The 23,898-nt window shown below is 38.0% G+C and overlaps 1 protein-coding gene across 1 annotated transcript; it reads left to right on the top strand.

Moving 5' to 3' along the window:
- Window positions 1-6,250: 6,250 nt before the first annotated feature.
- SHH (sonic hedgehog signaling molecule) lies at window positions 6,251-22,959 on the top strand. The gene is made up of 3 exons (XM_072153954.1): window positions 6,251-6,871; window positions 14,153-14,414; window positions 21,214-22,959. The coding sequence occupies exons 1-3, from the start codon at window positions 6,560-6,562 to the stop codon at window positions 21,909-21,911; spliced, it is 1,272 nt and encodes a 423-aa protein (XP_072010055.1). The 5' UTR covers window positions 6,251-6,559; the 3' UTR covers window positions 21,912-22,959.
- Window positions 22,960-23,898: the final 939 nt, after the last annotated feature.

Below are 23,898 nucleotides of genomic sequence, written 5' to 3'. Positions count from 1 at the left end.
TAGCCATGCTAACATGGATTGTTCCACAAGACTGCTCCACCAAAGCCAAGTTTAACCTAATAGTTCTACAAGACATGGAAATCCACTCTAGCCATGATAACGCAGGTAGTTCTTCAAGACATCTTTCTCCACCCTAGCCATGCTCATACCATTAGTTACACAATACCTATCCATGCTTACACTAGTATTCCCACAAGACATGTAATTAGCTATGTTAATAGCAGAAGTTCTCCAAGACTTGTAGCTCCCCCTAGCCATCATTACATTTATAGTCCCACAAGACATGCAGTTCTAACCTAGCCTTGCTTAGACTAATAGCAGCATATAACTTTGTACCGCCTTAGTCATGTTCAGACTAATATTTCCATCACTTGTAGCTCCACCATGCCCATGCTAGGACTAGCAGTTCCACAACTTGTAGCTCCACCTAAGCAATGCTTAGACTAGTAGTTCCACATATGTAGCTCCATACTAAAACTAGTAGTTTTACCACTTGTATCCCCACCTTACCCAATGTTAGGACTACTAGTTCCAACACTTGTAGCTCCACCTTAGCCATGCTGAGAGTTGTATTTCCATCACTTGTACCTACACCTTACCCATTCTATGATGAGTAGTTCCACAAGTTGTAGCTCCAACTAGACAATGCTTAGACTTGTAGTTCCACATATGTAGCTCCATACGCAAACTAGTAGTTTTAACCACTAATAGCTCCACCTTACGCATGCTAGGACTCGTAGTTCCACCATAGTCATGGTGAGACTTGTAGTTCCACCACTTGTAGCCCCACCTTACCCATGCTAGGACTAGTAGTTTCCCTTCAGCAATGCTTGGGCTACTAGTTCCCCAATGGGTAGCTCTACCTTACCCATGCTAGGACTAGTAGTTTCCCTTCAGCAATGCTTGGGCTACTAGTTCCCCAATGGGTAGCTCTACCTTACCCATGCTAGGACTAGTAGTTTCCCTTCAGCAATGCTTGGGCTACTAGCTCCCCCATGTGTAGCTCTATCTTAGCCATGCCTAGACTTGGAATTCAACAACAGTCACCTTTAGTATATTGTATAGCAATACACATTTCATTTCCTTATTATCATTGTTATAACATATTAAACATATAAAGATAAGATATTGCATGATAATTTCTTACTACATTTTGACTTTTGCAGAGAAACTATGAAGCACAATGTACAGATTTGCATCCAGTCTTATCGGTGCACATTCTCCTGCTTTACCTGAGCGAGGAGGAATGGGGGGGGGGGTGTAAAAACTTGTGTGCGGCTAGTAATAGGTTATTAGAGGTCAGGACAAATAGCTCTTCACCTGGACCAATGAGATAACAATTCATTTGTGGTTACACTGTCTCTGCTTCCTCAGTTCTTCCTCCAGGATCAGGGGCTTTAGCTCATGTTTGCAGATGTTTTAAACAAGGTTTAGTCTTAAACTTTAATGACTCCCAATAGGGGGTCCAGGACGACCCATTTACAAAAGGAGAGAGAATGAGGGAGAGGAAGAGTGCAGGGTGAGCACTGGCTGAGTGTGACAGATGTAGGTAGATATCAGATAGATAGTGCTAAGTTACATTATCCTATCCTTGTTCTTCACTTATGTTTGCCCATTTGATTAAAGTGCCCCCAGAATTAATGAATGTAGGTACAGGCACACACATATGTATCATACATAAACATTTCATAAATACCCCTAAATATAATATTCATTGATACTTGCACACAGTAAACACTCAATCTTTAAATTGTAATACTTCATAATGCACCTTCACATAATATATAAAGTGTAATAATGTGATACATATAATAGATCTGTACATATACAAGTAATACACACAACTATATATACCTACCATAACACCTTTATCATATCCAAAGAATACATATTCTACAAAGGGATGTAATACCAATGTTCATATGCACATAAAATCTATAGCATTTATAAATGCACCTTCAAATATTATATATATATATGTGTGTGTGTGAATGAACATACCCTAAATATATACACATAATTACAAACAATATACACATATACACATAATCTACAAACAAATCATACATCTATATTTATATATATACAAATGACATTAATCATACATATCCTAATGCTACACATGCATAGCATGAGTATAGCCATATAATACATATATACTTAAAGGTAAATAAAATCATTTACATAATACATGTATATATATAATAGATACATATACATGCATGTAACATGTGCTCACACAGACATGTGTACATAATGCACATATAAAAAATATAATTAATAGGAAAATTAGTGTGCCACAGTCAATACAGATATGAATATATTGCATGCACATATACCCATACGGTGGATTCATATACCCATAAGCAGTATATTACACACATACATGAACTGAAGTATATTATACACACACATACATACACAGCACACCCATATACATATTCAATAGACACATATCGTACATTTTGGATATATATGTTTATTTATCTATAGACATAAACAAATACACATAGGGTAGGTACATACATACACATAGTCATAGGATACATGTACAATACACACACATATATTAGATATTTGGGCACAGGATATAAGTAGATTATATATTTGAAAAGAGGTTACATGTATAATAGAGCCATAGTCAGTGTATACATGTATATTAGATTTATAGTCAGTGGATACATGTATATTAGATGTTGTAGATGATACTAGTATAATAGATTTATAGTCAGAGGATAAATGTATATTTGAGCCATAGTCAGAGGATCAGATAGTAAGTGGATGCATACATAATGAACATGTAGAATAGACACATAGGCAGAGGAGAAATGTATATTAGATATATATTCAGAAGATACAAGTATACTGTACAAGACAGGCAGATGATGCATGTATAATAAAGCCATAATAGAGGATACATGTATGTTAGAGCCTCAGTGAGAGGATACATGTGTAATAGTCACATAGTCAGAGGATACATGTGTAATAGTGAGGACAGGCAGAGGATACATGTGTAATAGTCACATAGTCAGAGGATACATGTGTAATAGTGAGGACAGGCAGAGGATACATGTGTAATAGTGAGGACAGGTAGAGGATACATGTGTAATAGTGAGGACAGGCAGAGGATACATGTGTAACAGTGAGGACAGGCAGAGGATACATGTGTAATAGTCAGAAAAGGCAGAGGATACATGTGTAATAGTGAGGACAGGCAGAGGATACATGTGTAATAGTGAGGACAGGCAGAGGATACATGTGTAACAGTGAGGACAGGCAGAGGATACATGTGTAACAGTGAGAACAGGCAGAGGATACATGTGTAACAGTGAGGACAGGCAGAGGATACATGTGCAATAGTGAGGACAGGCAGAGGATACATGTGTAATAGTGAGGACAGGCAGAGGATACATGTGTAATAGTGAGGACAGGCAGAGGATACATGTGTAATAGTGAGGACAGGCAGAGGATACATGTGTAACAGTGAGGACAGGCAGAGGATACATGTGTAACAGTGAGGACAGGCAGAGGATACATGTGTAATAGTGAGGACAGGCAGAGGATACATGTGTAATAGTGAGGACAGGCAGAGGATACATGTGTAATAGTCACATAGTCAGAGGATACATGTGTAATAGTGAGGACAGGCAGAGGATACATGTGTAATAGTGAGGACAGGCAGAGGATACATGTGTAATAGTGAGGACAGGCAGAGGATACATGTGTAATAGTGAGGACAGGCAGAGGATACATGTGTAATAGTGAGGACAGGCAGAGGATACATGTGTAATAGTGAGGACAGGCAGAGGATACATGTGTAATAGTGAGGACAGGCAGAGGATACATGTGTAATAGTCACATAGTCAGAGGATACATTTGTAATAGTCAGAAAAGGCAGAGGATACATGTATATTAGAGCCATAGTCAGAGGATACATGTGTTATAGTGAGGACAGGCAGAGGATACATGTGTAATAGTGAGGACAGGCAGAGGATACATGTGTAATAGTGAGGACAGGCAGAGGATACATGTGTAATAGTGAGGACAGGCAGAGGATACATGTGTAATAGTGAGGACAGGCAGATGATACATGTGTAATAGTGAGGACAGGCAGAGGATACATGTGTAATAGTGAGGACAGGCAGAGGATACATGTGTAATAGTGAGGACAGGCAGAGGATACATGTGTAATAGTCACATAGTCAGAGGATACATGTGTAATAGTCACATAGTCAGAGGATACATGTGTAATAGTGAGGACAGGCAGAGGATACATGTGTAATAGTCACATAGTCAGAGGATACATGTGTAATAGTCAGAAAAGGCAGAGGATACATGTGTAATAGTGAGGACAGGCAGAGGATACATGTGTAATAGTCACATAGTCAGAGGATACATGTGTAATAGTGAGGACAGGCAGAGGATACATGTGTAATAGTGAGGACAGGCAGAGGATACATGTGTAACAGTGAGGACAGGTAGAGGATACATGTGTAATAGTGAGGACAGGCAGAGGATACATGTGTAATAGTGAGGACAGGCAGAGGATACATGTGTAATAGTGAGGACAGGCAGAGGATACATGTGTAACAGTGAGGACAGGCAGAGGATACATGTGTAATAGTGAGGACAGGCAGAGGATACATGTGTTATAGTGAGGACAGGCAGAGGATACATGTGTAACAGTGAGGACAGGCAGAGGATACATGTGTAATAGTGAGGACAGGCAGAGGATACATGTGTAATAGTGAGGACAGGCAGAGGATACATGTGTAATAGTCAGAAAAGGCAGAGGATACATGTGTAATAGTGCAGGCAGGCAGAGGATACATGTGTAATAGTGCGGGCAGGCAGAGGATACATGTGTAATAGTGAGGACAGGCAGAGGATACATGTGTAATAGTGAGGACAGCCAGAGGATACATGTGTAATAGTGAGGACAGGCAGAGGATACATGTGTAATATTGAGTACAGGCAGAAGATACATGTGTAATAGTGAGGACAGGCAGAGGATACATGTGTAATAGTGAGGACAGGCAGAGGATACATGTGTAATAGTGAGGACAGGCCGAGGATACATGTGTAATATTGAGTACAGGCAGAGGATACATGTCTAATAGTGAGGACAGGCAGAGGATACATGTGTAATAGTGAGGACAGGCAGAGGATACATGTGTAATAGTGAGGACAGGCAGAGGATACATGTGTAATAGTGAGGACAGGCAGAGGATACATGTGTAATAGTGAGGACAGGCAGAGGATACATGTGTAACAGTGAGGACAGGCAGAGGATACATGTGTAATAGTGAGGACAGGCAGAGGATACATGTGTAATAGTGAGGACAGGCAGAAGATACATGTGTAATAGTGAGGACAGGCAGAGGATACATGTGTAACAGTGAGGACAGGCAGAGGATACATGTGTAATAGTGAGGACAGGCAGAGGATACATGTGTAATAGTGATGACAGGCAGAGGATACATGTGTAATAGTGAGGACAGGCAGAGGATACATGTGTAACAGTGAGGACAGGCAGAGGATACATGTGTAATAGTGAGGACAGGCAGAAGATACATGTGTAATAGTGAGGACAGGCAGAGGATACATGTGTAATAGTGAGGACAGGCAGAGGATACATGTGTAATAGTGAGGACAGGCAGAGGATATATGTGTAATAGTGATGACAGGCAGAGGAAACATGTGTAATAGTGAGGACAGGCAGAGGATACATGTGTAATAGTGAGGACAGGCAGAGGATACATGTGTAACAGTGAGGACAGGCAGAGGATACATGTGTAACAGTGAGGACAGGCAGAGGATACATGTGTAATAGTGAGGACAGGCAGAGCATACATGTGTAACAGTGAGGACAGGCAGAGGATACATGTGTAACAGTGAGGACAGGCAGAGGATACATGTGTAATAGTGAGGACAGGCAGAGGATACATGTGTAACAGTGAGGACAGGCAGAGGATACATGTGTAACAGTGAGGACAGGCAGAGGATACATGTGTAATAGTGAGGACAGGCAGAGGATACATGTGTAATAGTGAGGACAGGCATAGGGTACATGTGTAACAGTGAGGACAGGCAGAGGATACATGTGTAACAGTGAGGACAGGCAGAGGCTCCGGCAGAGCACACACCTCAGTGTCAGGCCCCGCCCCCTCCCTATACACAGAGCTCAGGCTCCTCATCTCTCCTTTGGCTTCTATTAGAAGGAGAAGCAGCTCTGGTGCAGCCAATCAGCTGGGGCCCTGCTCTGTATAATATCCAGGCTGTAGCTTCCCTGCTCTCACAGCTCCTGACTCCTCATTGCTCCTGCACTTACTGTCAGTCTTTTTTTTTTCCTTTTTTTTTTTTTTTTTTTTTTTTGTGGAAAACTTTTGGGGCCCCCTGTGTGCAGCCTCTGTGCCCTGAGTGTGATCTCCCATGTGCAGCTCATTCTTGTCTGAGCACCTGTCCAGGAGGGAAGCGCTGGATCCTATGACAGCAGGACTATCCTTCTGATACTAGAGCATTATACAACTATTACTACCACTGCTGCTGCTGGATTCACATGGACGAGATGCTGCTGGTGCTCAGAGCTCTCCTACTGGGGGTCTTCATCAGCTCCCTGCTGCTCCCCCCTGCTTCAGCCTGTGGACCAGGCAGGGGGATTGGCAAGAGAAGACACCCTAAAAAACTGCCCCCATTAACCTATAAGCAGTTTGTTCCCAATGTGGGAGAGAGGACCCTGGGGGCCAGTGGAAGATATGAAGGAAAGATTACCAGGAACTCGGAGAGGTTTAAGGAGCTAACCCCAAATTATAACTCTGACATCATATTTAAGGACGAGGAGAACACAGCAGCAGACAGGCTCATGACCCAGGTACATGCATGATATCCTCCTGTATACTCCTTACTCCTATATCCAGGGACTTGGGGAAACTTAGATGCCATTGAATGCAACATGTTCCCCGTATTGTATAACAGGATCAATGTGATCAATATATATATATATATATATATATATATATATATATATATATATATATATATATCATTATACATTCTATCCTGACCTGGCTCAATCACATATATAGATATATATCTGAAACACTGTATCCAGACTAGGCTCCTTGTTAGATATATATATATATATATATATATATATATATATATATATATAGAATATATATATATATATATATATATATATATATATATACCTGCTCAGTGAATGGACTTTGTTCTAGTCTACATTGTTACATATCATGTCAATTATTTAACCTATTCCTTACCTGATCCGTACTATCTTTCATTCTATAACCCACAATCTAATCACATATTTCTGATATTCTATACCCATCTAATGCTATAACCTTCTATCTTGAATTAAGCTGACAGACATTGCCCAGTGATCCTTCCACAATAGCCAGTCCAATCTCAATCGACCGCCTGCTCCTTTAAATCTGACCGTAGCATTATATACAGCATTGCCCATCAGAGCGTGAATATATTTATATGTATTTAAGGATGCCCGGTGCCATCCTCTGATACCTTCCCCTTGTCACTTGGCTTACATGACATCATCCCTTCTCCAATGAGATATTGTAAATTAATAGGTTCCCAGAAAGGAGTAGTTGGAGAGTTAACTCCATCAGCACCAGGGCTTATTAGCAGTAGGGGGTATACAGAGGTCAGGATGCTTCCCATGGTATTTATAGGATATATATATATATATATATATATATATATATATATATATATATATATATATATATATCAGAGATCGATAGATAGCAGAAAATAAATATATTCAACAGATAAATAGACAATTATTACATGGATGGACATACATACATACATATAATGATTAGATATATAGATACAGAGATAGACATACTGATTATTGAAATCATAATAAAATTAGATATAGGTAATGGATGGATGGACAGGACTATAGATAATGCATGGACAGGTATCCTAGATCATACAATTAATTGTCAGATTATTAGACATATAGACAGACATTACATGGATGGGTAGGCAGACGTAGATATAATTATTAGACATTCAGACAGAGATATAGACATAAAATGATTATAATGACAATATTATTACATAGATCAGATCGTGTATTTGCATTGTGTCTCTCGAGGATTTCTTCAGCTCCCCTTGGAATATCTGAGCTGCCACCTTAAATTTCCCTGTCCCTTAAGGAACTGAATGCCAGATCAATTGAATGAGCACAGATCAGACAGCCGGGCTTGGGGGTCACCCTTCTTAACCCCAGTCCTGCCACAGGGCTAAGCAGTTTTCTGGGCTCTATATGTAGCACATCTGCTGGTGAGCACTGTCACATTATATAGGTGGGGATAGAGGATATAATGTACTGACTTGTATATAGACATGAAGCTTGTGCTCTTCTACTATAGAAGGAGTGTAAGGAGCCTGGTGTCAGCACTGAGGCTGCTCAGACAGACACATCTTCAGCTCCACTTACTCATCACTTGTATCGATCGCAACGGCTTGTGTTTCAGTTTGTGACTCTGTACTGCACGAAGATGGACAATGAGTGGAGCCCAGGGGATGGCAGACTTCATGCCCCCTGCCAGGGAGGACAGGGGAAGACATAGGAGATAGAGGGAGGGAGAGAGAGATATAGATAGATGATTGATATCTAGATACATGGAAAGAGAAGGATGAAGATAGATAATAAGATACATAGATGATAGATAATTCAATGCATAGAAAGCAAAAAGTATTTTGAGATAGATAAACAGATGGATAGATGATGGATAATTAGATGCATAGAAATCAAAAAAGATATTAAGATAGATTGATAGATAGAAAGAGATAGATAGGAGATAGATAGATAGATAGATAGATAGATGATAGATAGATAGATAGATAGATAGATAGATAGATAGATAGATAGATAGATAGATAGATATATGATCTAGAATTACATATACACAGATATAAATAGACATATTGATGTAACCTACAAAGATATGAGTTAAATAATGATATTTCGATATGATATAGAAATAAATGAGATGCAGAGAATCAAGATACATAAGAGATGAGGACGACAACGATATGTGAAGGCTACATTGATACAAGATCGATAGCTATGACATGATTAGAAATTACATAGATATGCAGATAGATAAATACAGTAAAAGGCATATAGACCTGAAGGATACATAGATACAAGATAGAAATGACATCTATAAGTAGATAGATGGATGGACAGAACATAGATAGATAGATAGATAGATAGATAGATAGATAGATGCTTCATACTGAAAAGATAAAGCAAGAACATGTGGAATGATAAACCCAGTGCATGGCTCAGATTTTGCACCCATATATCATTGTGGCACCCATATATCATTGTGGCATTGTGGCACCCATATATCATTGTGGCACCCATATACCATTGTGCCACTCTCTCCATATAAGCTGCCAGTGCGTGAACTCCTGACCTCCTGTAAACTTTACTAAGATGCAGAAGTGACTTCTTCCTGGCCCGGGGGTGATGGCACCAGGTGGCATTAGATGCACTGGCACCAGGACCTTCTTATATCCATGTACAGAGGCCAATCACTTCTTGTTCAGGTAGATTCTTGGCAGGTGCCCGGACCCGCCTCACCAGTCTATCTAGTATGTAAAGATTTTCTCTCAATGACTCTGTTAAACTTTCAAAATGTTTGTTTAATACTTTAGTTACTAGTTAATATTAACTGAAGTGGGAGAGACAGATGTGAGCAGGATGACAGACTGCAGGGAAGTTGTATACAGCTTGAGTCCTGTCTATATACTATTAGTATGACTCTGCAGGGAGAGGGGGGCAATGCATTGCTATGAGTGAAGTGACAACCAGGTGCCAAGCAGACACCTAGGTGCACAGAGCCTATGAGGAATGTGGGATTCTGGAAGCCCACCAGGTTGTTTACCCTCACAGGTAACTGCTAAGTGTTTCCATTTGTGAAGAGATTAGGAGCTGCCAGGGAGATCTTGTTGGACAACACAAAGCCTTAGGTCTGGCTACCCCTGCTGAGCTTCACTGTGGCTCAGCAGAATTGGGGTTGATTTGTGGCACACGACCCAGTGAATTCATGAATAGTCTAATCTTCACGGTCAGGATTTTGACAATACAACTGGAGCTGGCACAAAGGGACCAGGCTCTGCCTTACCCATTTATACAGGTCTATCAGAGGAACATCGGATAACTTGGCCTCCTCCATGTGCAGTGAAGGTAGAGTTCAGTAAACGATCAATGAAGAACTTGCTATGTATACAGTCAGTCTTCTCATAGATACAGTCAGTATTCTTATAGATTGTAGGTGAATGTAGTAAACTTGGCAGACAGACTAGAATAACTCATAACTCACAATATACACGATTCATATAAGCCATGTATTAAGCCAAAAGTATATAATGTATGCACAATGTATATGCTGTAAACTGGGCATAAATGCTAGATTGCCTCATAAAGAAACAATATACACAATTGATATAATGATAAAAGTTAAATATTCAGCCAATAGTCTGAGTATAAATACTAATTAAATCATAACTCACAATATACACAATAGATAAGCCAATAATATGAGTATATTGTAGGTATATGATGTAAACTGAGCAAAAAGACTAGACTAAATCATAACTCACAATATACACAATTGATATAAGTCATGTATTAAGCCAATAGTCTTAGTAGTGTAGGTGTATGATGTAAACTAAGCAGATACACCAGATTTATTCATATAGAACCAATATACACAAATGATAAAAGTAAAGTATTCAGACCATTATCTAAGTACATTATATGTATATGCTGTAAACTGAGCAGAAATACTAGATCAGCTCATAAAGAACCAACATACATAATTAATATTTAGTCAAATATTCAGCCAATAGTCTAAGTATATTGTAGGTATATGCTAGACTAGATTAACCCATAACTCAGCACATACATACTGATATAAGTCTGACAAGTATATGATATGCCTGATATGTATTTAGACAATATTCTCACTACATTGCAGGCATATTATGAAAACTGAACAGGAAGACTAGATTAACTCTTAAAGAACCATTACACATCATATGCACTGAAATGACACATTGAACTAATTGATATGTCATTTATTCAGACAATATTCTCAGGTACATTGTGTTAATTGAAAGACTGGATTAACTCATAAAGAACCATTACAAATATCATGTAATATTGTAGTATATTGTGTCCCTTCTTCATTGTGTGCAGGGAAGGAGGTAAAACTAAAAACAAAAGTCAAATAAGAAATTATTTTTAAAGAGATTTGTAAGAGATTACAAAACCCCATAGACTTAAAAGTAAACATCTAAAGTTTTAGTTAAGTTGTAGGTCTGGTTACTTAGGTTGTTGGTCTGACTTAAGTTGTTGATCTGAAGTTAGTGTCCAAGTTTTAGCTCTTTAGTAAATGTTGGGATGTAGAGATTGTAGATTGTTCATATCAGTCTCAGTGGACTAAAGAATAATGCAAAAGTTTATGGTAAAGTTGAAGTTAGAATCACCTAATGTAATACATCCCACTGCAGGACCTGCTAGATATTAGGAAATTACCCCAAGTTTCCAATGATCTTTAAGTTGTAGGTTTGTACATTAGAAGTTTGATTATATAAATATTTACATCTCAGCTCTTATTCTAAAATCACAAAATGCATATAAGCAAGAATAAGAATCATGTGCTTTATACATCTCAAGAGTTTATGGTAATGGATAGAGGGACTGGAACTCTCTTACCCCCATATTCTACAGGATCAGCAGCAGATATGTATAAGGCAAGGATTAGAGAGGAGCCAATCATTCAAGATTCACTAGACTGAAGCTTTGCCAATTTTTTGTAAGATTCTATTTGGGTCAGAACCGGAATTTGTTATATAACTCCTCTATTTCTCTAAAACATAGTTTTTTAATAGAAACTGTTTTCTCTTTTCGTAAATTTTTTCGAAGCTTTTTAATGTTAACTTAATCTATAATAATGGAAATGGAGCAAAGAGACAATAACGGAAACCCTGAAAAGTCTTTTGAAATCAATGGATATTTTATATTTATCCGTTAGACATCAGTTATCTTATACATACAAGATGTTCAGAAGAGAATCCGAAATAATCATAAATCTTAATATTAATTTCTATAATATTCCAAGATGCTTTACAGATCATGGGGTACATAGACCCCATATAAAATAAGTTAAAATAAGACATTAATTAAAGTGATAACATGGTCAGTTGGACCGATAGGAATGAGGACTCTGCTCCCAGGAGCTTACAATCTATGAGGAAGATGGGCTGAGACAATGGGAATCGAAGCCTTAAAATCGTCAGGTTTGTACCGGATCTACAAATCGACCAAATAGATTTGCTCACCTTTAGCTAGGATCAACTATAAGAAGGGGACAGTAAATCATTTACAGCAACAAGTTGTTGGTCTTGCTCTATTAAGGGATCATTATGGACATGAATTATCCCTGGCTATCCTCTACATTGGTCAATAAGCTATCATGAATCATGCAACGTCTATTTGCAGTCCTGCCCTTGTCATTGCTGCCCCTTTCTTTTGGCATAAATCCTTTAAAAAAAAAAAAAAAGACTTGTGTGACCTGTAGAAAGGAGATGGAGGGGAATAGGGAAAACAAATGTATTGATGTCATACAAGTGAAGGAGAATAGTGACATTCAAGATAAATAATGTTTGTTCACTCCCTGTCTTAAAGTACAAGTCACCTGTTATTTTAACATTGTTATCTCCTCAGCCCCTGCCCTATCTGGTTTACAATTCCCAGCATGTTTTCTTCCCTGGCAGAAGCAATGGAGGTTTTCTAAGTAGTGATCTCTATAGATGTGTGTGTGAGGCACTTTACAAGCTAGAAATACCTCCTGCACTAAGAAGCCTAGTGAGTGATCTGCAAGGCGAGGTCTTGTCCACTAGATAATGGTGTGTCAAGGTATTGAGAAACTTTTCAACAAGGAATTAATGTGAAAAGGATCCATGGACTTTTCCGGTGTATAAATCCTGGGGTCCCATTTAAACACCTGACAGCACTTGTTGCATGGGGTGAAGTCCATCATTGCATTAGTGTAAGGTGGCATGGTGAGTGAGTGACATCCTCACATCCCCAAACACTTTCCTCCGTTCCTTTCACGTTCCCAGGCCCTTGGGATTCTTAGTTGTGTTTGCTGATCAGGTAGTAAAAATAGAATGACTTGAGAAGAGCGAATCTATGAGTCAGTTTGTAGATTCGGTACGAATTTAGTGATTTACAGGCACCATATGGAATCAGAGTATTTTTGGATTTGCTTCGGACAAGTCTTGTATATATAATATAAACAGACTTTTAATAATTTACATTATTATCCATTTGCACCACTATTAGCGTTTAAGTGACAACTGAAAATGTTCAAAATTTGTGAAAAAGTTACTAAATCGAGGACCTCATGTGTATAAAAGGCCTACTAATTTACTAATTTCCATGATAATTAAAGCAACATCGGTCTGGATCCAAATCGAATCTTACGAAAAATCCGGCAAAACTTCAGCAAAGCGAATCCTAAATCCTGGGTAGATTTGTGTGGTAGGATCTAATGCAGCGATGCTATAACTTTATAAGGGTAGATCCTATACGAAGACATCAACTAATGAGGTCCATTCATGATAAAGCCATAGAGAGGGCACCCTATAGTAACCCCTTGTATGCTTGAGATACCTACTTTCTAGTAGATATCATAGAAAGCTTTTGGACATATAAGACAAGGTTAAGTGTAAGAGTTTATGACCTTCTTACCAAATAAACACACAATGAGGGGAATTATATCCTTTTTTTGGATTGGTGCATTAATTCTGGCTTTTGTCTATATATCTAGTGCAGAACAACATGCACTAACACAAGTAGTAAAGTTCTGGCAAGTGGACAGGGCAATAAATGTCTTATACTTCAAGAAAGTTGTAATTGATCCTTGGCTTTATCAGTGCAAAAGTTTTCTTATCATAAATAAGTAACTTCCATGTCACAAACCTGTCCTGCAGGTTCTTGCCATAGTTTGGAGGGAACTTTTTTGTATCCTGCAAATAACACCCTTTTACTACCTTCTTCTTGTTTGCTGTTGCCTTGTAGAGATGTAAAGACAAACTCAATGCCTTGGCTATCTCAGTGATGAACCAGTGGCCGGGGGTAAAATTGCGGGTCACAGAAGGTTGGGATGAAGATGGACACCATTCAGAAGACTCATTGCATTATGAAGGTCGAGCAGTGGACATCACCACCTCCGATAGGGAACGTAGTAAATATGGGCTGCTGGCAAGACTTGCCGTAGAGGCTGGATTTGACTGGGTCTACTATGAGTCCAAAGCTCACATTCATTGCTCTGTGAAAGCAGGTAAGACCATTGTATGAGACAATATAGAATCTTCCTATTCATGTTTGAGAAAATCTATACACCCCTTAATCAGCCAAATGGGGTATTACAACTATGTAAACTTTTGGGCACCGAATATTTTACCTATTGACCCGAAGATAAACAAAATCTATTTGTTTACATTTTATATTTGTTTGTTTATTATTTTGTTCCCTCATGTGAATGTATTAGTAAATATATTAGATACAAGTGAACAATCTTCTGACTAGAGAGAAGAGAATGTTGGTTCGTAGATTCGGTAAGAATCTGGCATTTTTCAGGCACCGAATCGACTACAAAGCTTTTCTGATTCGATTCAGGCGAATCTTTCAAAGTGGTGGCTAGATAATGCTGTCATTTATTCTAGAGCTTAAGGAGCGGGGATGGGTAGAAAAAAAGACCAAAACTAGACAGCAGCTTTTCATGAAAAATCCATGTTTTAGAGGACTCGAGGGGGTATATACCAAATTCCAGGACAATCAGACCATCATTAGTTTACACCAATTTGATACGGACCCAAATAGAAAATTTTGACAAAGCTTCTACGAATCTTAGATGATTCGCTCATCTCTACTTGTGACTTTAAGGTTCAGTTTACTATGAGAGACTCATAAGCTGATGCTAATTTTATGACTTTTCATATCTGCTTTCAGTATTATGATCCCTTTGCATGATTTTTTTAATGGTTTCCAGATAATGTTGTTGTTCTTAGCAATAAGATGGTAATAAACCATCAAAGATTGAGGCTTTTCATGATACATAACAGAGCCTTAACAAGTCTCCAATAGCCCATAAAGGGAATATGGTTTTAATTTAGGGTATCCCCTCGCTATGGGCATTTAGCACTGATATAACAGTTCATTAACTTTTCTGCTATATTCTTCACAGAAGTTCAGTAGTTTTTTAAGATAAACAGTAACTAATAAATTTAAAGACTTCCTTGACTTGCAAATGCACTGGACCTTCTACCTGCTAAGTAAATATGAAGCCAGGTCCTTATGTTACACAGAGGTAGACAGCAATAGCTTTCTAATTTTATTGTTTGATATCACAGGTCTGTTCTCCTCTGCTTCTTGTCTTATTATTATTTCTCTATGATACATTCAGGTCTTTACAATGTAGCAAACCAGAATGATACAATGTTTTAATAAACAGACTTGACCTACTTGGAATACTCCCAAATTTTAGCAAAGCTGTAGTCGGCACCTGCCTGTTTTCCTATATAAACACATAGAAAGCCTATCCTGATGGCAATCCTGATGTAGAAAGAAGAGTTTGTATAGCAAGAGCTCAGCCTTCCACTAAAGCATACCAAGCATACCATGCTCTGAGGCTGACCTACATTGTGCACTGACCATCTGTCTGCTATGGACAACACTCACCACCTTATACACCTATAGTATATGGACCGATGTACTCAGGATGTTCTCAGGGCATAACTCGTGTTCTATACATCTTCTGTACATCATAGGAAAAGGAGACATAAATGGAATAGTTTAAAGTGCAGTAGATGATGCTTTTATATAGGGCATAAATGTTTATAAAATATCATATACATGATACAGAAAGAAATAAGATGCATGGGTAGATAGATATGAGATAGATAATAGATAAAAGACACGGATACAAGGTACATACAACATAAATAGAGATTTATCAGAATTGTCTAAGATAAAATAGTTCCACTTGCCCATGAAAACCAATCAGAGCTCAGCTTTAATTTTATAAAAAAGAAGTGGGAAAATGAGAGCTAAGCTCCGATTGGCTCCCATGGGCAGCTAGAACAGTTCTGCCCGCAGACACTTCTGATAAATAAATGTCTATGCATGTGTCTAAAATAACGTTAGAGAGATTTCCGGATATATACATATGATAGATAGGATATAGATATGAGATAGATATGATATTAAAGATGATGTATAGATAATAGACAGATATTCAAACATATTTAAAATATATAAGCTATAAATTAAGCTAAATTAAGCAGACAGGGAGTCAATTAGATATAGATTGATAGATAGATAGATAGATAGATAGATAGATAGATAGATAGATAGATAGATAGATAGATAATGATAGATAGATAGATAATAGATAGATAGATAGATAGATAGATAGATAGATAGATAATGATAGATAGATAGATAATAGATAGATAGATAGATAATAGATAGATAGATAGATAGACAGATAGATAGATAGATAGATAGATAGATAGATAGATAATCCAAGGAAAAAGTGCTGCCACCAAAACGCTGTGGAATAAAGATACCCTGAGTTCATTTTATCTTTGGAGTGCTGCCTATACCTTGGATTATTGATTGAGGACCTCTGCCAATGGTCGTTTGGATTTTGCACCAATTATTTCTGCTATATGTGGATCTTCTGATACTTAGATAGATAGATAGATAATAAAGATGCATTAAACAAAAAGATACAAGGCAGCACTGTGTAGAATTACCTAGTAATGGCGGCTGCAATGTCCACAGGTTCTGGCTAAACTTCTTCCTCTGGCTTCTCAAAATAAATTTCCCCTTTGATCACATTTGGATCACTTGGAGTGCTGCTTTTCCATCGCAAAATAAAGATGTATAGACAGATACATGGCATAAGATATAAATAGAGATAGACAGACAGATAATATGGAATGAAGGATAGTTTGATAAAGTACATGGATAAGACACATAGATAGGATACAGATATGAGATACATAGAAATGGTAGAGATAAGAAAGATGATATATACATAATAAGTAGATATTCAACAGATATTTAAAATAAATAAGTTAAGATAAATTAAGTACACAGAGACAATAAGATAGATAATAATGAATAGGCAGATACATTGCATAAGGTAGGACACAAATATAGACAGATAGATAAATCTTAACGAAAAGATAAATCTAGACAAAAATTTATCAGCTGCACTGCTTTAAATATCTCATATGGGTGCCGGCACACAGGACCAGGCCGGGTCTTATATTAAATAATAATAGAAAATAGTGACCCAAAATCAAGTGCTATTTATTCCCAAGTTGACGCTTTCTATTCTTAGATAGATAGATACTGTGGATGTATGGATAATAAAAAATAGATATATAGACTGATGATCAATATTTAGATTGCAGGATAGTTAGATAGCTGGATAGAGATATAGATAATAAAGATGAATAGACAAGATAAAAGACTTAACGGTCCAAAAATGTCCAAAATGTCATACCTGTACATAAAGAATAAAAAGTAATCTGCATAGATAGATAAATAGATAGATAGATAGATAGATAGATAGATAGATAGATAGATAGATGGATGGATGGATGGATGGATGGATAGATAGATAGATAGATGGATAGATGGATAGATAGATAGATAGATAGATAGATAGATAAATATGAGATAGATAGATAGATAGATAGATAGATAGATAGATAGATATGAGATAGATAGACAATTGATAGATGGTTACATTTGAATACTTGAGAAATAAAGCAAAGTTTGTTGTTCTCATATCCCTCTAGTGTTGAGGATATAGGGATACAACTCCGTGTCGGCCTCTATAAAGCACAACTCCCAGATGATGTTGTTTCTCAGGCCCATTGCCGGGGTATTATCTGAGGGATGACACTGAGACATGGCAGAATATTACAATCCGCCTGTGCACACATCATACATTGTAGGGTGACTGTGATGTATTGCTGTGGCCCAGAAGGTCGTGTGACTGGGCCATCTTCAATCCAAGAGTAAATCTTAGATGCCTACAGCTAAATCTTGGCTCCCATTGTCCTGACTCCATTTCATGCAGGAGAATGTGATGAGGAGATTAAGGCCTCATAGTTCCTAGGAGGACGATATCTTGTTGACTGAAAGTATGATCCTGGACAATGGGGCCTGAGATGAGAGTTATTATTACCATGACACAGGGGCAGGATTGAGAGAAAACCCATTACATTTCAGGGTCTTGGAAAGTGTCTGTCCTGAGCAAACAGTCCCTCTTGGAGTCTGGAGTGTATGTGTGTGAATTGGCACTCAGTGTCCCTGCACCTGAGCAAATAGGGGGGAAAGCTGGGAAGAAATTGAAGCATCCTCTCCTCCAAGAGTGCCCCCATTATGTTATAGGGAATCCGAATGACAATTGGATTTTAATTAGGGAACCCAAACAAGAGCTACTCAAAGCCTCCAAATCTTCACACCTCAGCCAATTCACTGATGTGTTTGTAGAGGGGATGTATGGGGGGAGATCTATTCAACAGCCCCCAAAACACACAAACAAAGCTGCTCTCTGCTGGGGGCAGCACAGTAGCACAGCAGACACTACAACACATGCACAAGTTGTTTGCTACAAGAAACTTTCACAGACTTCTCCCGCTTCTTCTTTGTAAATTGTTTAATTTGTTAACTAGTAGTGATAAAGACTTTAAAAGATACAGAAAAAAAAACTCATTTTCACCTCTTTTGGTTCTTCCTGGGAGAAGCTTTAAGGATCGGACATAAAGGAGCAGCTTAGTGTTTACTGAGGAGTTTATCACCGAGTATAACAAGGATTGGGGAGAGATAGGAGCAATCCATTATTACTACATGTGTATATGAGGGGGCACAGGGGCATCTAAAAATAGAGAGATAGGAGTAGACGGATGGATAGATTATGGGATAAATAATAGATTATAGAATGGGATGGATAATAGATTATAGAATGGGATAGATAATAGATTATAGAATGGGATAGATAGATAGATAGATAGATAGATAATAGATTATAGAACGGGATAGATAGATAGATAGATAGATAGATAGATAGATAATAGATTATAGAACGGGATATATAATAGATTATAGAACGGGATACATAGATAATAGATTATAGAATGGGATACATAGATAGATAGATAGATAGATAGATAGATAGATAATAGATTATAGAACGGGATACATAGATAATATGTCCCCCATTGGGGACAGGGACTGATTATTATTATTAAGAGAAAGAACGATTGATAGATTCTATAAATATGTGATAGTTGCATATATACCAGATCGATACATGTGATGTTTATTTAATACATAGATAGATAGATAGATAGATAGATAGATAGATAGATAGATATGAGGTAGATAGATAGATAGATAGATAGATAGGAGAGAGAGATGGATAGATAATAGATTATAGAATGGGATAGATAATAGATTATAGAATGTGATAGATAATAGATTATAGAATGTGATAGATAATAGATTATAGAATGTGATAGATAATAGATTATAGAATGGATAGATAGATAGATAGATAGATAGATAGATAGATAGATAGATAGATAGATAGATAGATAGATAGATAGATAGATAGATAATAGATTATAGAATGGGATAGATAATAGATTATAGAATGGGATACATAGATAATAGATTACAGAATGGGATAGATAATAGATTACAGAATGGGATAGATAATAGATTATAGAATGGGATAGATAGATAGATAGATAGATAGATAGATAGATAGATAGATAATATAGAAATAAATGAGAATAATGGAGGGATGGGTAGTTAGTGGATAAGAAAAGCATAAGGATAAGTGGAAAAGGCAGAGAAACATATATTGATTGATATCTGTAAATAGAGCAAAAGATGGCAGTGGATTAAAGGGAAAAAAATGGAGCTTCCTCAGTGCGCTGCTACATTGATTTCAGGTTCAACCAATGTTTGATCACAAATTCATTTTATTCAACAAAGTGTAAATTAATGAACAACGCGTTTCGGGGGGCGGACCACTCCCTTGGTCAGGTTCTTAAATATTCGTGATCTAGTTGGAGGAGGAATATAGCTGATTGAAAAGCAGTGGTAGTCTCGTTCCACTGCAGCAGCAAACCCTCTCTCTCCAAGGCAATAGAGCAAAAGATGATTGCTATTTAGATACCAGATTGAAACAAGATAAATATTATAAAAGAAAGAATGATTCCTTTGTTATGTTTCACTTCACAATAAGTCAAGATAGATGGGTAGATTGATACTAGATAAGATTTAGGCTATAAAATCTCGCTAAGTTTCTCAACACTTTCTTTTCATAGAAGAATGCAATTGTCGCCTGTCCATATTTGCCAATCCTACTATAGTTATAATATTATGTATATCATTAGGATATTTTTCTGCTAATCATAAATTCTCTGGATATACATTATTACACATCTGTGCAGGGTATTTCTGTATATTAGATGAAAGTACCCTGTTTTCCCGAAAATAAGACAGTGTCTTATATTAATTTTTGCTCCTTAAGAGGCACTAAGTCTTATTTTCAGGGGATTTTTCCATGAACAAGAATTTACATTTATCATTGAGCAAAAAAATCAACTTCTCTAACATCCTTATGACTCTCCAAACTCTGAATTTCCTGCTATATTTCTTGTGACTCCATTTCTATTAGAATCATTGGCCCCAATCTCTGGTGTTTAGTAAAAGCACTTTCCATAGATGACCCTTCTTATCCTGGTGGCTGCTGGGATCACATTTGCAGCACAACAGTCAGTGATTTACTTCCATGAATTCTTCCTCATGTCACAACCTTCTGCAGCATCTAAAAGATTTCCTAATACTAATGTATGGCGCGGGGGGAGCTGCTGCAGTGACGGCCGCTGGGTCTTATTTTCAGGGGAGGCCTTACATTTCTAAGCCTGAACAAAATTGTCCTAGGTCTTATTTTCAGGGGATGTCTCATTTTAGGGGAAACAGGGTAGTAGTTGTATCCGTGACATGTACTGACGTGTTTCTTACATTTCATTTTTCTCTTGCAGAGAATTCAGTGGCTGCAAAAACGGGCGGCTGCTTTCCGGGCAATGCAACCGTGTGGACGGAGGGGGGCGGTGCCAAGGCAGTGCGGGATCTGGTGCCAGGAGATCGGGTGCTGGCAGCGGATGCGGATGGGAGATTGGTCTATAGTGACTTCCTCCTCTTTATAGACAGGGAAGACAGCGTCAGGAAGTTGTTTTATGCCATAGAGACATCTCACCCCACAGAGATCATCCGTCTGACGGCTGCCCATCTTCTCTTCAGGGCAGAAAGCCCAAGCAATGGCACAAGAAAGTCTTTCAAGTCTATTTTTGCCAGTGATATAAGACCTGGAGATCAGGTGTTTGTAGCTGACCATAGCTCCATGAGCCTGAAGGAGGTGACTGTAGAGAGAGTCCACCTTGAAGAAGACATTGGAGCCTATGCCCCAGTCACCTCTCATGGAACGGTGGTCATCAATGGGGTACTGGCCTCCTGTTATGCAGTCATTGAAGAACACAGCTGGGCACATATGGCATTTGCCCCTCTAAGATTTGCCTTTAAACTTTTCTCCTTCCTTTCTCCTCAAGACTATACCCCATCCCCCAGCCACCTTCATGTTGAAGGGATCCACTGGTACTCCCAGGTTCTGTACCGGATAGGAACTTGGATCTTGGATCATGACTCTCTTCACCCACTGGGCATGTCAGCGAGGTCCAGCTGAAAGATCACCAGACATTGATTTTTAATGTAGGACACTTCAAAGTAGACACAAGACTCGCCCCCAGTCTCTCTGTCCTTGCTGTTATTATTATTTTTGTATTATTATTTGGCGTCATCTTGTTCTTTACTTTTCTTTTTTGTTTTTTTTTTCCTACTGAATATTTTATTTATTTGTTTGTTCTTGGAATAGATGTTGAATATGAACTGGACACTGAGAAGCCTTAACTAGTTTCTTTGATAATTTATTGTCACGTGAACCTTCAACGACTGGGTTGACACAGCAGATTCTATTTTTCTACATGTCAAGTCAGTCCTAACTTTTTTGGTACTGTCCACCCATCACCCATCACCCTTGTCCTTGTCTACCTTCTCCCGACAGACCTCTATGGTAGGTGTCCCTAAGGATCTAAGCTAGGTCCGGCTGTCACTAAAAGTGTTAAATAATTGTAAGACTTGTCTCAAACAAGGGGGCTAGTAAATTATATTTTTCTACACAGAAAATGTAAATTAGATTTGTTTGTTTTTTTTTTGGTTTTTTCTTTTGTTTTTTGTTTTCAGAGATCAATACTGACTGAATTGCATTTCGTTATTTGAAATAGTGTACAATATGAGAATATATTATTTTAATTTAAATAGTTTCACAAGGTAACGTTATGGCTTATTATCTATGTTGTTTTTTTTTAATGTTTTTTTTTTTTCGTTTTTGTATCAACTCGCATCTGCTCGACTTCATAGAACTTGACAAGACTGTTACACGAAATTATTATTATTATTGTTTTCTGTTCTTTCCTTCTAAGCAGTAGGAATCTTGCCATTTTAACCTCAAAGAGTTTATTAGAAAGTAATAATATTTTTTTGAAGAAGATACAAAGTGCACATGAATTAGGACCTCCAGTGGATGAAGACTGTTGATGATTTGCGTTAATAAAATTGAATAACCGCTGTAAATTTACTAAAATGTATTTTTTGGAATACTTTGTAACGGCTTTAATAGTTTTATAGAAATAAAGTGTGCTATGCACATCCTGCTTGGTATTTTCTACTGACAAGTCCCCTCTCTGTTCATTTAGTAGACAGGATTGAGCTCTTGGCTATATCAAATGCCGTGGTTTTTAAAAAATTTCATGTTGGTTTTTATTAATATATATTAAGTATTATGTTATCTTCAGCAGGCCATTGGCCGTTATTTTGAGGTGGATGCTATCCTTTTTGTCAAGGGCACACTGACCTATTCATTTCAATGGACCCTTCACTGATCTGCATGGAGGTTGTCTTAAGGCTGTCCTATTCCTTCCTATGTTTGGTGCCTGTGCTTTCTAATAGAATACAAATACAAATGCAACACAAGTGTCATGTGTCCTTGTGACCACCAGATAAAATTATCCTGGGGGCCCCCCACTCTCTTGGAAATAGACCCGAATAGCCTCAAAATTGGGTTGTCTTCTACTAATCCAGTATTGGCCAGGAGCTTGGGCCCAATGGAGGATCCTATGATACTCTGCAGGGTAACTTGAAGCTGATGGGCCCCAGTGCAAAGTCTGTGCCAGGCCCCCTGACTATAATGTATGGTTTATAGTAATAGTCTTCTCATATGGGAAAGTGCCACCATAAGGGCCCCCTAAACCTCTTGGGCCTGGGTGCAACCGCAACCTCTGCACCCCCTCAAGTTACACCTCTGCGAAACAGGGTGTCACCCTCACATGGTCCGTATTTGCAGATTAGTTTCTATTTAAGATAGTCGTGTCACTATTCAAGGGTTTGGGACAAGCTACTGACAATGATTTTCCAGTTTTCTGGGGGTTTTTTTGTGGATCTATAAAAATAGATGTCACGCGAATAACACATGGACCGTTTTGCGGACACACAACTCCAATTACACACTGATAACAAAAACGGACCACAAGATCCACTGTTTAGGGATCATGAAAAGCAGGTAGTCAAATAGACAGATCTATAGTATCAGCCCAGCGAACAGTAAACCTACTTAC

The sequence above is a fragment of the Engystomops pustulosus genome, chromosome 5 (assembly GCF_040894005.1).
Source record: "Engystomops pustulosus chromosome 5, aEngPut4.maternal, whole genome shotgun sequence".
In the NCBI taxonomy this organism is placed as follows: domain Eukaryota; kingdom Metazoa; phylum Chordata; class Amphibia; order Anura; family Leptodactylidae; genus Engystomops; species Engystomops pustulosus.
This window is presented reverse-complemented; position numbering and strand designations above follow the sequence as displayed.